General features: G+C 36.9%; 1 protein-coding gene across 3 annotated transcripts in view; it reads left to right on the top strand.

Annotated features, from left to right (window-relative positions):
• The window catches only part of WDR44 (WD repeat domain 44), an 81,109-nt gene that overhangs the window by 62,354 nt on the left and 1,707 nt on the right, over window positions 1-17,048 (top strand). For 2 of the 3 annotated variants that reach the window (XM_027089621.1, XM_027089622.1), the window contains 6 exons: window positions 7,463-7,585; window positions 10,186-10,377; window positions 10,584-10,685; window positions 10,902-11,017; window positions 11,876-12,003; window positions 14,590-14,724. In XM_027089621.1, the coding sequence (XP_026945422.1) occupies window positions 7,463-7,585; window positions 10,186-10,377; window positions 10,584-10,685; window positions 10,902-11,017; window positions 11,876-12,003; window positions 14,590-14,724 (796 nt within the window). Of the gene's footprint in view, window positions 1-7,462; window positions 7,586-10,185; window positions 10,378-10,583; window positions 10,738-10,901; window positions 11,018-11,875; window positions 12,004-14,589; window positions 14,725-17,048 lie in introns of those variants that run through there. The other variant, XM_027089623.1, reaches the window with a different exon arrangement.

Below are 17,048 nucleotides of genomic sequence, written 5' to 3' on the forward strand. Positions count from 1 at the left end.
AGCTTTAAATTGAGAAAAGTCATCTGAGTTAACAAAATACTAGCAAGGATACCAGTGACGCCCATATATTTTAACTATATCACAGAGATATCACTGGTATATATTGGCAAGTCAGCCTTTCCCTGAGCTCCAGCTTTGAATCACTCCATTTTTGAATTATGCTCGTATCACATTTGTTTAGATGTTATGGATGCATTTCATAACGTTTTTCTCTAACCTCCTGGAACAAGCTTGGGCCTCACCTGGTAGTCTGGTTTTAAATTGAGCCCCAGTTGTATCTTTATACTCTCTCCCCACCCTGTGTGAAATCTGAGTTGTCGGAAGATGGAAATTTAAAGTGTCCTTAATCTGATAATCGTATTCATCTAGAATAAAAAGTACAAAGCACCTTATTGGGAACCCTGCACTCATTTTACTTTCTTAAAGCAAACCAATATTTTTTGTAAAATGTAACACCAACTGAAGATATTAATCCTCCATTGATGACTGTATCAGTCAGTGTTCTCCAGAGTAACAGAACCAACAGGAAATACATACATAGGAGGTTTATTTTAAGGAATTGGCTCACACAGTTGTGGGGGCAGGCAAATTTGAAATTTGTAGGGCAGGCATTGAAAACTCAGTTTTTTTGGGTTTTTTTCCCAGCTTTATCGAGATGTAATTAAAACATTGTGTAAGTTTAAGGTGTACACAGTGATGATTTGATATACTTACATATTGGGAAATGATTACTACAATAAGGGTAATTAACACATTCATCACCATAAATAGTTACCTTTTTTTTGTGGTGAGAACATTTAAGATCTACTCTCTTAGCAACTTGCAAGTGTATAATACAGCGTTGTTAACTCTAGTCACCTTGTTGTACATTCATGCTGGAGTCTTAAGGCAGAATTTCTTCTCCAGGAAACCTCAGTTTTTGTTCTTAATGCCTTCATCTGTCTCTGTGCTCTTTTCTTAAACTTTCTTTTTTACTTAAGTGTTTATCTATGTACATTTCTACATCTTATTGGCAACAAGATTCTAAGCCCCTCAAGAGTAGGGATCAGCTCTTACTTCACTGTTGTTTCTCTTGAGTATCTAGCACAGTTGATGTTTATAGTGGGTTTTCTGTTTGTTGAAGACTTATTTTGTGCCACGTAATAAGAATTACCTTGTTAATACTGAAAATAACAATGCTGTGAGGTAGTTGATATTCCATACTGTGGATTAGAAGACTGGCCTCTGACCCATCCAAGATCACAAAACTAGTTATGGGTAGAACTTAGATCTGAATCTAATTTTTTTGACTTGTAAGATCATGCTTGGTTCAAGAACGCTATTTAATTTCATTTATTTAATAAGTATTTATTTTTGGATTGGGTTGTTTGCTTTTTTAATATTGAGCTGCGTGAGCTGTTTATATATTTTGGAGATTAATCCTTTGTTGATTCGTTTGCAAATATTTTCTCCCATTCTGAGGGTTGTCTTTTCGTCTTGCTTGTACTTTCCTTTGCTGTGCAAAATCTTTTAAGTTTCATTAGGTTCCATTTCTTTAGTTTTGTTTTAATTTTCATTTCTCTAGGAGGTGGATCAAAAAAGATCTTGCTGTGATTTATGTCAAAGAGTGTTCTTCCTATGTTTTCCTCTAAGAGTTTTATACTGTCTGGCCTTACATTTAGGTCTTTAATCCATTTTGAGTTTATTTTTTTGTATGGTGTTAGGGAGTATTCTAATTTCATTCTTTTACATGTAGTTGTCCAGTTTTCCCAGCACCACTTATTGAAGAGGCTTTCTTTTCTCCACTGTGTATTCTTGCATCCTTTATCCAACATAAAGTGACCATATGTGCGTGGGTTTCTCTCTGGGCTTTCTATCCTGTTTCATTGATCCATATTTCTTTTTTTGTGCCAGTACCATACTGTCTTGATGACTGTAGCTTTGTAGTATAGTCTGAAGTCCGGGAGCCTGATTCCTCCAGCTCCGTTTTCTTTCTCAAGATTGCTTTGGCTATTTGAGGTCTTTTGTGTTTCCACACAAATGGTGAAAATTTTTTTTCTAGTTCTGTGAAAAATGCCATTGGTAATTTGATAGGTATTGCACTGAATCTGTAGATTGCTTTGGGTAGTATAGTCATTTTCACAATATTGATTCTTCCAATCCAAGAACATGGTATATCTCTCCATCTGTTGGTAACATCTTTAATTTCTTTCATCAGTGTCTTATAGTTTTCTGCATACAGGTCTTTTGTCTCCTTAGGTAGGTTTATTCCTAGGTATTTTATTCTTTTTGTTGCAATGGTAAATGGGAGTATTTCCTTAATTTCTCTTTTAGATTTTTCATCATTAGTGTATAGGAATGCCAGAGATTTCTGTGCATTAATTTTGTATCCTGCTACTTTACCAAATTCATTGATTAGCTCTAGTAGTTTTCTGGTGGCATCTTTAGGATTCTCTACGTATAGTATCATGTCATCTGCAAACAGTGACAGTTTTACTTCTTCTTTTCCAATTTGTATTCCTTTTATTTCTTTTTCTTCTCTGATTGCCGTGGCTAGGACTTCCAAAACTATGTTGAATAATAGTGGTGAGAGTGGACATCCTTGTCTTGTTCCCGATCTTAGAGGAAATGGTTTCAGTTTTTCACCATTGAGAATGATGTTTGCTGTGGGTTTATCGTATATGGCCTTTATTATGTTGAGGTAGGTTCCCTCTATGCCCACTTTCTGGAGAGTTTTTATCATAAATGGGTGTTGAATTTTGTCGAAAGCTTTTTCTGCATCTGTTGAGATGATCATATGGTTTTTCTTCTTCAATTTGTTAATATGGTGTATCACATTGATTGGTTTGCGTATATTGAAGAATCCTTCCATCCCTGGGATAAATCCCACTTGGTCATGGTATATGATCCTTTTAATGTGTTGTTGGATTCTGTTTGCTAGTATTTTGTTGAGGATTTTTGCATCTATATTCATCAGTGATATTGGTCTGTAATTTTCTTTTTTTGTAGTATCTTTGTCTGGTTTTGTTATCAGGGTGATGGTGGCCTCATAGAATGAGTTTGGGAGTGTTCCTTCCTCTGCAACTTTTTGGAAGAGTTTGAGAAGAATGGCTGTTAGCTCTTCTCTGAATGTTTGATAGAATTTGCCTGTGAAGCCATCTGGTCCTGGGCTTTTGTTTGTTGGAAGATTTTTAATCATGGTTTCAATTTCAGTGCTTGTGATTGGTCTGTTCATATTTTCTATTTCTTCCTGGTTCAATCTTGGAAGGTTATACCTTTCTAAGAATTTGTCCATTTCTTCCAGGTTGTCCATTTTATTGGCACAGAGTTGCTTGTAGTAGTCTCTTAGGATGCTTTGTATTTCTGTGGTGTCCGTTGTAACTTCTCCTTTTTCATTTCTAATTTTAATGATTTGAGTCCTCTCCCTCTTTTTTTTGATGAGTCTGGCTAATGGTTTATCAATTTTGTTTATCTTCTCAAAGAACCAGCTTTTCATTTTATTGATCTTTTCTATTGTTTTCTTCATTTCTATTTCATCTATCTCTTCTCTGATCTTTATGATTTCTTTCCTTCTACTAACTTTGGGTTTTGTTTGTTCTTCTTTCTCTAGTTCATTTAGGTGTAAGGTTAGATTGTTTATTTGAGATGTTTGTTGTTTCTTGAGGTAGGATTGTATTGCTATAAACTTCCCTCTTAGAACTGCTTTTGCTGCATCCCATAGGTTTTGGATCGTTGTGTTTTCATTGTCATTTGTCTCTAGGTATTTTTTTATTTCCTCTTTGATTTCTTCAGTGATCTCTTGGTTATTTAGTAACGTGTTGTTTAGCCTCCATGTGTTTGTCTTTATTACGCTTTTTTCCCTGTAATTGATTTCTAGTCTCATATCATGGTGGTCAGAAAAGATGCTTGGTATGATTTCAGTTTTCTTAAACTTAGTGAGGCTTGATTTGTGACCCACAATGTGATCAATCCTGGAGAATGTTCCATGCACACTTGAGAAGAAAGTGTAATCTGCTGTTTTTGGATGGAATGTTTGGATGATCTGTCCATTGGTGTAAGTGAGGTGTTAAAGTCCCCCACTATTATTGTGTTACTGTCGATTTCCTCTTTTATAGCTGTTAGCAGTTGCCTTATGTATTGAGGTGCTCCTATGTTGGGTGCATGTTTGTTTGTTTTTGTTTTTTTTTTGCAGTACGCGGGCCTTTCACTCTTGTGGCCTCTCCCATTGCAGAGCACAGGCTCCGGATGTGCAGGCTCAGCGGCCATGGCTCACGGGCCTAGCCGCTCTGCGGCATGTGGTATCTTCCCGGACCAGGGCACGAACCCGTGTCCCCTGCATCGGCAGGTGGACTCTCAACCACTGCGCCACCAGGGAAGCCCCATGTATTTTTATAATTGTTATATCTTCTTCTTGGATTGATCCGTTGACCATTATGTAGTGTCCTTCCTTGTCTTTTGTAACATTCTTTATTTTAAAGTCTATTTTATCTGATGTGAGTATTGCTACTCCAGCTTTCTTTTAATTTCCATTTGTATGAAATATTTTTTTCCATCCCCTTACTTTCAGTCTGTATGTGTCCCTAGGTCTGAAGTGGGTCTCTTGTAGACAGCATATATATGGGTCTTGTTTTTGTATCCATTCAGCGAGCCTGAGTCTTTTGGTTGGAGCATTTAATCCATTCACGTTTAAGGTGATTATCGATATGTATGTTCCTATGACCATTTTCTTAATTGTTTTGGATTTGTTTTTGTAGGTCCTTTTCTTCTCTTGTGTTTCCCACTTAGAGAAGTTCCTTTAGCATTTGTTGTAGAGCTGATTTGGTGGTGCTGAATTCTCTTAGCTTTTGCTTATCTGTAAAGCTTTTGATTTCTCCATCGAGTCTTAATGAGATCCTTGCCAGGTAGAGTAATCTTGGTTGTAGGTTTTTCCCTTTCATCACTTTAAATATGTCATGCCACCTCCTTCTGGCTTGTAGAGTTTCTGCAGAAAAATCAGCTGTTTACCTTATGGGAGTTCCCTTGTATGTTGTTTGTCGTTTTTCCCTTGCTGCTTTCAATAATTTTTCTTTGTCTTTGATTTTTGCCTGTTTGATTACTATGTGTCTTGGCGTGTTTCTCCTTGGGTTTATCCTGCCTGGGACTCTCTGTGCTTCCTGGACTTGGGTGGCTATTTCCTTTCCCATGTTAGAGAAGTTTTCGACTATAATCTCTTCATTTATTTTCTCGGGTCCTTTCTCTCTCTCTTCTCCTTCTGGGACCCGTTTAATACGAATGTTGTTGTGTTTAATGTTGTCCCATAGGTCTCTTAGACTGTCTTCATTTCTTTTCATTCTTTTTTCTTTGTTCTTTTTCGCAGCAGTGAATTCTACTATTCTGTCTTCCAGGTCACTTATCCATTCTTCTGCCTCAGTTATTCTGCTATTGATTCCTTCTAGTGTAGTTTTCATTTCACTTATTGTATTGTTCATCTCTGTTTGTTTGTTCTTTAATTTTTCTAGGTCTTTCTTAAACATTTCTTGCATCTTCTCCATCTTTGCCTCCATTCTTTTTCTGAGGTCCTGGATCATCTTCGCTATCATTATTCTGAATTCTTTTTCTGGAAGGTTGCCTATCTCCACTTCATTTAGTTGTTTTTCTGGGGTTTTATCTTGTTCCTTCATCTGGTTCATAGCCCTCTGCCTTTTCGTCTTGTCTGTCTTTCTGTGAATGTGTTTTTTGTTCCACAGGCTGCACGATTGTAGTTCTTCTTGCTTCTGCTGTCTGCCCTCTGGTGGGTTAGGTTATCTGAGAGGCTTGTGCAAGTTTCCTGATGGGAGGGACTGGTGGTGGGTAGAGCTGGCTGTTGCTCTGGTGGGCAGAGCTCAGTAAAACTTTAATAGGCTTGTCTGCTGATGGGTGGGGCTGGGTTCCCTCCCTGTTGGTTGTTTGGCCTGAGGCGACCCAACACTGGGGTCTTTGGTGGGGCTAATGGCAGACTCTGGGAGGGCTCACGCCAAGGAGGACTTCCCAGAACTTCTGCTGCCAGTGTCCTTGTCCTCACGGTGAGACACAGCCACCCCCTGCCTTTGCAGGTGACCCTCCAACACTAGCAGGTAGGTCTGGTTCAGTCTCCTATGGGGTCTCTGCTCCTTCCCCTGGATCCTGATGTGCACACTACTTTGTGTGTGCCCTCCAAGAGTGGAGTCTCTGTCCCAGTCCTGTCAAAGTCCTGCAATCAAATCCCGCTAGCTTTCAAAGTCTGATTCTCTAGGAAATCCTCCTCCCATTGCCGGACCCCCAGCTTCAGAAGCCTGACGTGGGGCTCAGAACCTTCACTCCAGTGGGTGGACTTCTGTGGTATAAGAGTTCTCCAGTTTGTGAGTCACGCACCCAGCAGTTATGGGATTTGATTTTATTGGGGTTTTTTTGGTTTTTTGTTTGTTTGCTTTGCGGTTCGCGGGCCTCTCACTGCTGCGGGCCCCCCGCAGGCTCAGCGGCGATGGCTCACGGGCTAAGCCACTCCACGGCATGTGGGATCCTCCCGGACCGGGTCATGAACCCGCATTCCCCGCATTGGCAGGCGGACTCCCAACCACTGCACCACCAGGGAAGCCCCTGATTTTATTGTGATTGCACCCCTCCTACTGTCTCATTGTGGCTTCTCCTTTGTCTTTGGATGTGGGGTATCTTTTTTGGTGAGTTCCAGCGTCTTCCTGTTGATGATTGTTCAGCATTTAGTTGTGATTCCGGTGTTCTCGCGAGAGGGAGTGACATACAAAATCTGGTCTCGCGCCCCTGCACAGTGGCACGTCCGGCGCCTGGTAGGGCCGAGCACCTGGGAATCCTATCCCCTTATGTATCCATCTGGAAGCTTTTGACAGATAGATGTTTGGTTTATGGGTGATGGGCCATCATAATGCCTAAATCAGTTACACTACCCTCTTCTAGCTTTGAAAATTCTATTCTGAGACATTTGACAATTTCTATTCTCTAATTTGCTTGCCTAAGGTGTGACAGGTGCACAATAACTTTTCATTTCCATGCTGCATTATAGGATAATCTTTTTGAAGACATTTTAAGTGACAGTTAGGGAATTCATGTGAGTTAAAATTCACCAGTGTTATCAATGTGAAAATAACTGAAGTGACGATCAAATGAATAGATTCATAGCTAACTTCTAGTACACGCAGGCTCCAACAACCAAGGCACACTTTAGTCCTCTGTCGGCATCTGGCAGATTTCTTTCAACAGAAGTCATAAGATTCATCCTCATTTCAGAATAGGTAATGTGAAAAAGTCTTAGAATCAAAGAAATATGGTATTTAACTATTTGGGAAAAAAATGGGATTGTCCAAGTGAATTGGATATCTTTGTACTTTATGATGCTGCGTATAACAATAGTAATGACAAAACTCTTGAGATACCTAAAACTAAAAGTTCACTTTTATGGAGTAAGTATTTTTTTTATATGGTGATAAAATAATCAATGTCAATTTCTCCATAGAACTACTTTCTGCTTTCTTCTTCAATGGATAAAACAGTCAGGCTATGGCACATTTCCAGAAGAGAATGCCTTTGCTGTTTTCAGCATATAGATTTTGTCACTGCCATAGCTTTCCATCCAAGAGTAAGTATTTACATGTTTTTTTGTTATACTATGAGGAAGGTGAGGGAACCAGGTTTCTCTGGAGGGTAATTGGACTACAGGAAAAAAATTATTAATATCCAATAGTTAAGAGCAACTTGATTTAGTGTTTCATTCTGCTTTAAAAATAAGAAAGGAAATAAATATTGTGCTAATCTTCATTAGAAGAGCTGGAAATATTATAGTCTAAATATGACAGTGAAAAGTCATCCCAAATCTTTAATAAGACCTGCAGGGTATAAATAAAGAAATAAAATATCTTATTAGGAGAGAGGTTGGAGACAGTGGAAGAAGAAAAGACGGCAGGTAAATAAATGAGAAAGGGAAGCATATAGGCAGGAATAGTTGTAGGAGGGTCAGGAAGGGAAGAGACAAAGAGGAAAAGATTGAAAGAGGCAAAGACCAAAATTCATTACAAGATAGACTGAATTCCTATTTCAGGTCTGAAAACATTGTTAATCTTGAGATCCCTTCATATTCATTTTCAATGTAGAAAATCCTTTAATATCTTTCCTCTAGAAAGAATTTCATATGATTTCAACTAAAGGAGAAAAATCTACCATCATGGACTCCAGAGCTATCTTACGCCCTTATAGGATAGAGCCACCAAATGCATGAGGCTAGAGTAGTTTTAGTTCTTTGCAGCTGTAAGCACAAGGGATGTCACGTGTTGGCACTGCTTCACTAGCTAGGTTGAAATAAGTGGAGGGCTTGAGCTGACCCTCGTTGACTTTCCCTCCACTACATTTGTGTATGATTACATTTCCAATCATGTCCTCATCTCTATGTGTTTAGTACCCATTGTCTTTTTAATGCAACCTTTCAATTATATTGACATTTCTTTCTCTCCTTCCCCAAATTAAGAGAGAAGAATGACTTTTTTCTCTCAATATAATTTCCCTCCCTGGGCAGGCTTATAACATAGGCAGTAATAATTCTGAACCCTTAGAGAAGATTTTATTAAGAACTTTTGAAAATTAAAAATGCTTAATCTATGTTAATACTGTATCAGTTTTGACCATCAAGCTTTCGAGGCTTCTTTCTAAATAATATCCCCATCCTGTCACCTAAGGGTGCAACAAAAGGGTAGATTTTACCCCTGTCAGCACCTGTGAGCAAAATCCCCCCACCTCTATTTTAACTATAATGTATCAACATGGAAAGAGAGGGGTATTAGGTGGTAATAGTTATCTATGTAGTACTTTATTATTAAGGTTTCTGTTTAGTCAATAATTTTCTTATACTTTTATTTGGTTTTATTTTGGAAGCTGAAAAACCTTATTTCTAAAAATTCTACTGACCTGGAGAATTTATGAGAGGGTCTAGGGAAGAGTGGGGTGGTGTTGACATTTTCCTAGGAAATATGACTCTATCAAATAATGTTACCTAGAAGAAACGAAGCAGAGTCATAAAAGAAATAGCAAAATGGAGATACACACACATGTACACACATGTATATATGTATGTAAATAAAATTCTGAGTTGTAAGACCAAGATGAAGTATTTTTATTTGTTCAGCACTTCTGCTGGTAGACATTGAGTTGAGCCTACTGTACCATAGCCATAAAAATGCCTATTCTATGAAGGTTATCCTTGACGGGCTTGAGAAGTGGGTAAGAATAATAATCTTGAGTGGAGAAGAAGATCTGTTTCTTGTTTTGGCATCCCAATTATTTTATTTTCTTTTTAATTCTTATGTTACCAAAAATTAGAGCAGCTTCATGGTAGGCTTGGTTTAGTTTAGAACAGGGTTTCTAAACCTTGGCACTAATGGCATTTGGGGTTGGATAATTCTTTTTCGTAGAGAGAGGAAAGGCTGTCCTGTGCATTGTAGGCTGTTTAGCAGCATTCCTGGCCTCTACCCACTAGATGTCAGTAGCGCCCCACCCTCTAAATTGTGACAATTCCAAACTGTCTCCAGACATTGCTAGATGTCTCCTGTGGGGCCAGGCTGCCCCCAGCTGAGAACCCCTGGTTTGAGATTGAGAATTTAAATAGTGAAGCAATTCTCTGCTGACAGGGTATCAGAGTTCCAAAACTTGACTGGTTCTGTGGGCTAACTGGCATTAGTTACTCTTTTATCCATCTGTTACATGTATCCCAAGGAAGGTATGGGCAAATGTACCATTTTAGGATAGTATTTCACAAAGCATGTTCCTTGAATTGCTAGCCCTGCTAGATATCCCTACCTGACCCCCAAAAAAGTCGCCCGTTAAAGATTCAGAGTGCGTGTTAACTGAGAATCCTGTTTAACTTTGTGTAACCCAGAATTTCTCAAACTTATTTGACCACAGAACCCTTCTACACAATGTATACTCAAACACATTATCTATTAACATCTATACCTTGGGAAAAGCAGTTTAAGGGTATGATAAAGTGATTAGAATGTCATTCCTCCAAAATGAATACTGAGGTTTCTAATTGTTGTTATTTTTAGTGACTGAAATAATGCTTACTTTAATACTTTTAAAATGAAATCTATATATTTTAACATTATTTCTAATAGACTTAATGTATTGATTTGCTAATGAGTTTTTCTTCATGTGATAAAATGAAACCTTCCTCTTTCATCACATTTTTAGGATGACAGGTATTTTCTAAGTGGGTCATTGGATGGAAAGCTCCGCCTTTGGAACATACCTGACAAAAAAGTGGCTTTGTGGAATGAAGTAGATGGTCAAACAAAATTGATCACAGCTGCAAATTTCTGTCAGAATGGCAAATATGCAGTGATTGGGACATATGATGGCAGGTGTATTTTCTATGATACAGAGGTAAATGACTGTCTTGTATAAATTACATACTTGAATACATAGATACTTTTGTGGTTTGGAATAAGTTGGTGTATCCTGTCTGGGCTTTAACTGCCTTATCTGTAAATTGGGACAAATAATACCATGTTTGTCTGTGAGTTGGCTCAGATGATCTTTGAGTTTCTTTCTAATTCTGATCTTTTTAAATTGTGATTTTTTTTTTTTAGCATTTGAAATACCACACACAGATACATGTCCGATCTACCAGAGGGCGCAACAAGGTTGGAAGAAAAATTACTGGCATTGAACCTTTACCTGGAGAAAATAAGGTACTAGGTATTCAAAACCATCTGTCTCCACACTATATATAGACTCCTGAAAGTAAGTTCTTCATATCTTAGCTAAGAATATATTTCCTTTCCTATGGAATATTGCTTTTTCTAGTTTTGAGATATATTCTGTATGTGTCTAACACCCTTTTTTGGTTGTACCTTAGCACAGATTAAAAGATGGTATTTTTAACTTTTCCTTTGATTTGTTTTTAGATACTGGTAACTTCAAATGACTCCAGAATCAGACTATACGATCTTAGAGATTTGTCACTGTCCATGAAGTATAAGGGTTATGTCAACAGCAGCAGCCAGATCAAAGCAAGTTTCAGGTAAATTGACAATGAGGAATTCCCAAAAGGGATCAGAACATTTCTCCCCTACTCCCATTTTTCCATTGATCTATGGCTTATGTTTATATGGTGCTGTTAGTTACTTTGCAGTTTTACAACTGGTGTCTCATATTATCAGTCCTACTTACATTATCCAGCTGTTTGGTAGAGTTCGAATTGCCCCTGCTCTGTGGATGAAGAAACCAACACCCAGAAAATTAAGTAATTTGCCTAAAGTCACACTGGTAGTTGCAGAACCAGGATTAGAAGACCCAGCTCCAGAATTTGTGCTTTTGTACTTTCATGTATGCTTTCTAAGAGGAGATTTACCCCACCACCGCCCACCCCACCCATGGTCTTGATCCTTTTAGGTACAGAAGCTAATAAAGCATTTCGAGACCCTAAAGTACAGTGTCCTGTACTTACACCTTTGCATATCATTATTATTTGAACTGTTAGTTTGGGATCTGCAGGCTCTCCTGAAATACCTACCTTTTCTTCCTTTATAGCCCTCCTTATTTCAGCTCTTTTCTTACCAGTTCTCCTTTCTTCTTGAATTACCCAGTAATTTAATTGGTAAAGCATTCTGCTTCTCTCTTTTATCTCTTAAGTAGGCACTCATCCCAGTGTGGGTTAACCCAGCAGCAGTTACCTAGAGCTTCGATGAAAATACTAATGCCACTGGCCACCCATGTCAAACCTACACGTTCAGGACCTCTGGAGTGAGACTAGGAGTCTGTATTTCAACAAGTTCTCTTGGCTGTTTTCTTAGGTGTTTCGAACTAGGAAGCTCTGATAGAGGGAAACCTAAAAAAACCCACAACTTTGATTTTTTTTTTCTTTCTTCCCTAAATGTAGCCATGATTTTAGTTACCTCGTTAGTGGCTCAGAAGATAAGTATGTTTATATCTGGAGTACTTATCATGACTTAAGCAAGTTTACTTCAGTGAGGAGAGATCGTAATGACTTTTGGGAAGGTATTAAAGGTAAGTAAATGCATACTTTTATGTGTCTTATAAGTGAATAAAGTTAAAATGGAGATGTATTATAAGTAAATTTGTATAGGCTTTATTTCAGAGAGATAGTTTGGCAGTTTTAACTGCTTTCGCATTGTATTGGCTTTGTTTGATTTTTCTGTACCAAGGAAGAACATATACTTGTCTAAAATTTGAGAAGTCATGGAATCTCAGAACTTGTATGTGGTTTTGGTGGGGTTTTTTTTTTAACATCTTTATTGGAGTATAATTGCTTTACAATGGTGTGTTACTTTCTGCTTTATAACAAAGTGAATCAGTTATACATATACATATGTTCCACTGGTGGTTTGATAGGGATTGCACTGAATCTGTAGATTGCTTTGGGTAGTAGAGTCATTTTCACAATGTCGATTCTTCCAACCAAGAACATGGTATATCTCTCCATCTGTTTTGTATCATCTTTAATTTCTTTCATCAGTGTCTTATAGTTTTCTGCATACAGATCTTTTGTCTCCTTAGGTAGGTTTATTCCTAGGCATTTTATTCTTTTTGTTGCAGTGGTAAATGGGAGTGTTTCCTTAATTTCTCTTTCAGATTTCTCATCATTAGTGTATAAGAATGCCAGAGATTTCTGTGCATTAATTTTGTATCCTGCTACTTTACCAAATTCATTGATTAGCTCTAGTAGTTTTCTGGTAGTCTTTAGGATTCTCTATGTATAGTATCATGTCATCTGCAGACAGTGACAGCTTTACTTCTTCTTTTCCAATTTGGATTCCTTTTATTTCTTTTTCTTCTCTGATTGCCATGGCTAAAACTTCCAAAACTATGTTGAATAATAGTGGTGACAGTGGACAACCTTGTGTTGTTCCTGATCTTAGAGTAAATGGTTTCAGTTTTTCACCATTGAGAACGATGTTGCCTGTGGGTTTGTCACATATGGCCTTTATTTTGTTGAGGTAAATTCCCTCTATGCCTACTTTCTGGAGGGTTTTTATCATAAGTGGGTGTTGAATTTTGTCGAAAGATTTTTCTGCATTTATTGAGATGATCATATGGTTTTTCTCCTTCAGTTAATATGGTGTATCACATTGATTGATTTGTGTATATTGAAGAATCCTTGCATTCCTGGGATAAACCCCACTTGATCATGGTATATGATCCTTTTAATGTGCTATTGGATTCTGTTTGCTAGTATTTTGTTGAGGGTTTTTGCATCTATGTTCATCAGTGATATTGGCCTGTAGTTTTCTTTCTTTGTGTCATCTTTGTCTGGTTTTTGTATTAGGGTGATGGTGGCCTCGTAGAATGAGTTTGTGAGTGTTCCTCCCTCTGCTATATTTTGGAAGAGTTTGAGAACGTTATGTGTTAGCTCTTCTTTAAATGTTTGATAGAATTCGCCTGTGAAGCCATCTGGTCCTGGGCTTTTGTTTGTTGGAAGAGTTTTAATCACAGTCTCAATTTCAGTGCTTGTGATTGGTCTGTTTATATTTTCTGTTTCTTCCTGGTTCAGTCTCGGAAGGTTGTGCTTTTCTAAGAATTTGTCCATTTCTTCCAGGTTGTCCATTTTATTGGCATAGAGTTGCTTGTAGTAATCTCTCATGATCCTTTGTATTTCTCCAGTGTCAGTTGTTACTTCTCCTTTTTCATTTCTAATTCTGTTGATTTGAGTCTTCTCCTTTTCTTTCTTGATGAGTTTGGCTAAGGGTTTATCAGTTTTGTTTGGCTTCTCAGAGAACCAGGGTTTAGTTTTATTGATCTTTGCTGTTGTTTTCTTCAGTTCTTTTTCATTTATTTCTGCTCTGATCTTTATGATTTCTTTCCTTCTGCTAACTTCGGGAGTTTTTTGTTCTTCTTTCTCTAATTGCTTTAGGTGTAAGGTTAGATTGTTTATTTGAGATATTTCTTGTTTCTTTTGGTAGTATTGTATTGCTATAAACTTCCCTCTTAGAACTGCTTTTGCTGCATCCCATAGGTTTTGGGTCATCGTGTTTTCATTGTCATTTGTTTGTAGTTAATTTTTGATTTCCTCTTTGGTTTCTTCTGTGACCTCTTGGTTATTAAGTAGTGTATTGTTTAGCTTCCATGGGTTTGTATTTTTTACAGATTTTTTCCTGTAATTGATGTCTAGTCTCATAGCATTGTGGTCGGAAAAGATACTTGATACGATTTCAATTTTCTTAAATTTACCAAGGTTTGATTTGTGACCCAAGATATGGTCTATCCTGGAAAATGTTCCATGAGCAGTTGAGAAGAAAGTGAATTCTGTTGTTTTTGGATGGAATGTCCTATAAATATCAATGAAGTCCATCTTGTTTAATGTATCATTTAAAGCTTGTGTTTCCTTATTTATTTTCATTTTGGATGATTTGTCCACTGGTGAAAGTGGGGTGTTAAAGTCCCCTACTATGATGGATTTGGTTTCTTTTAAGAAAATATTTTTGGGTTTTAAATAGTTCTTAGTTACTTATATGTTAGTTTTTAAAGGTACTTGCATATAACATACACTATTATGTTTTTTGAAGTATTATGCTTTTTGTCTTGATGTTTAGAATCAAGTTTATTAGTTGTCTTAAAGTAAATTTTTTTCCCCAGCCCATAATGCAGTTGTTACATCAGCCATCTTTGCTCCAAACCCAAGTTTGATGTTGTCTTTGGATGTGCAGTCTGAAAAATCAGAAGGGAACGATAAAGGTGAAGATGCTGAAGTTTTGGATAACATGCCCTCTGGTAGGTATTCATATTTTATTTGTCCTTCGTTTTCTCTAGTCAGCCTTTAATAGCCTCATTGACCTGTGGGTATTATGAGGTCTTCATGAGTATGAAGAATATTTCCTTTATGCAACATAATGGTTGTCAGATGTTCATTTCTGAACATTTTGGTAATATAGTTCTTGCAAGTTTTACTTCTTTTAAATTCACCTGGGAATTAAAACTGAAACTTTTGAAAGTTGGTAATTTTTTTTATGGACAACTATTCTCTTTAGAGAAATGCAAACCAGACATAAATACATACAAGATAAATTATCTGTCTCTGCTGCACTATAATCTCTGTGAGGACAAAGATTTTATGTGTTTTATTTATTGTTGTAGGGCCAGTGCCTAGCACAGTGCTTGCCTGCATATAGTAGGTGCTTAATAAACATTTACTGAATAAGTGAATTAAACCAAAATGAAAGCAGTGTCCTTTTCTAATTGCCACAAATTTACAGCTTCTCATAGATAACTATTTACAAGCCAGTAATTCTTGCCCTTTGCAGCAAATACTTTGAGAAGGAATAGTACTTTCAATTATATAAAATGCTCAGATTAGGAAGTAAAAAGAAACCGTCAAGTAGTATTGAGTGCCAATTATATAAAAATGGTCCCTCTTAATTCTTAAGAGTAAGGTAAAACCATGGAAACTTGGACCAGTTGTTAATGAAAACAAGTTTGTATTGTTAAAATCTATTGCAGAATATTTTATTAAATGTGTTTTCTCACTTTAGAGACTATAACCAGGCCTTGTAGAGAGTTATAAAGTCACAACAATAGATACAATGTAGTAAGAGTGCTTCTAAAAGTATTTGAATACTAAAAAGTTCTCAAGCATTTTTCTCATTTAATATCAAGTAATTTCCCTTGCGGCATTATTTGCACTATACACTGTACTAAATACACTATTTTTTCTGTCTGTGAAGAAAAATTTTGATAGCAAAGATGAACTTCAGTCTAGCACTTCTTTCTTTTATTTTTTAAATTTAAATATTTATTTATTTATTTATTCATTTGGTTGCGCTGAGTCTTACTTGTGGCAGGCAGGCTCCTTAGTGGTGGCATGTGGGATCTAGTTCCCTGACCAGGGATTGAACCCAGACCCTCTGCATTGGGAGCATGGAATCTTATCCACTGTGCCACCAGCGAAGTCCCTAGCACTTCTTTTATTACCAGATTTAAAAATCAACCAACTCAGAATTATTACACCTTTACTAAATGCCTGTTTGGAAATTTCTTTTCATTTTCTTTTTTTTTTTTTCTCACAGTCAAATCCTACTTCTCTCTTCTAAATTAAGTCATTTGGTTGGTTTTTTTTCCTTTTCTTTTTCCCCAATACCTTTTTACACTCTGCACATTTCCCCTACACATTGAACAGAAAATTCTAGCTTTTTAAACCATTTGAGGAAAAATGAAAAGTACCTTTTTTAAACTTCTCAAACTGCACCATATTAACATGGTTCAGTTATTACTTCACTGCGTCCTTTTTAAAGAGGCACAACTTTGGATCATACTCAGATTTGTGTTTGCTGTTTTGTACCTGTGTAGATATACTCTAAGAATAAACTCTTAAACTCGGGGTATGAGATCATAAAATATATCTGATTGCCCTCCTCTTTATTCTGACGTATTTGGCAACTTAAGCTTCAGTTTTCCTCATGTTTAAAATGGTGATAATACCTCGTTTATAAGGTTGTGATATGGGCAGAAGACCTCAATAGACATTTCTCCAAAGAAGACCTACAGATGGCCAACAGGCACATGAAAAGATGCTCCACATCACTAATTATTAGAGAAATGCAAATCAAAACTACAGTGTACACACACACACACACACACACACACACAGGAATATTGCTCAACCATAAAAAAGAATGAAATAATGTCATTTGCAGCAATGTGGATGGACCTAGCGATTATCATATTAAGTGAAGTAAGTCAGGGAAAGACAAATATATCACTTATATGTGGAATCTAAAAAATAGTACACATGAACGTATTTACAAAACAGAAACAAACTCACAGACATAGAAAACAAACTTATGGCTACCAATGAGGAAGGGGGGAGGGATAAATTAGGAGTATCTCCAAATCACTTTGCTGTACACCTGAAATTAACACTATTTTAAATCAACTATACTTCAATTAAAAAAAAAAGATACAGCTGACAACTAAAAAAAAAAGACAAACCAAGGTTGTGAGAAGAATTAAAGATGACACATGTAAGGTGTCTAGCAAAATGCCTGGCATGTAATAGACATTATCATCTTCATTATATTGTATCTTATAAGGCATTTCTA

The sequence above is a fragment of the Aethalodelphis obliquidens genome, unplaced genomic scaffold (genome assembly GCF_003676395.1).
Source record: "Aethalodelphis obliquidens isolate GAN/ISIS:26980383/991018 unplaced genomic scaffold, ASM367639v1 scaffold66, whole genome shotgun sequence".
Lineage (NCBI taxonomy): Eukaryota > Metazoa > Chordata > Mammalia > Artiodactyla > Delphinidae > Aethalodelphis > Aethalodelphis obliquidens.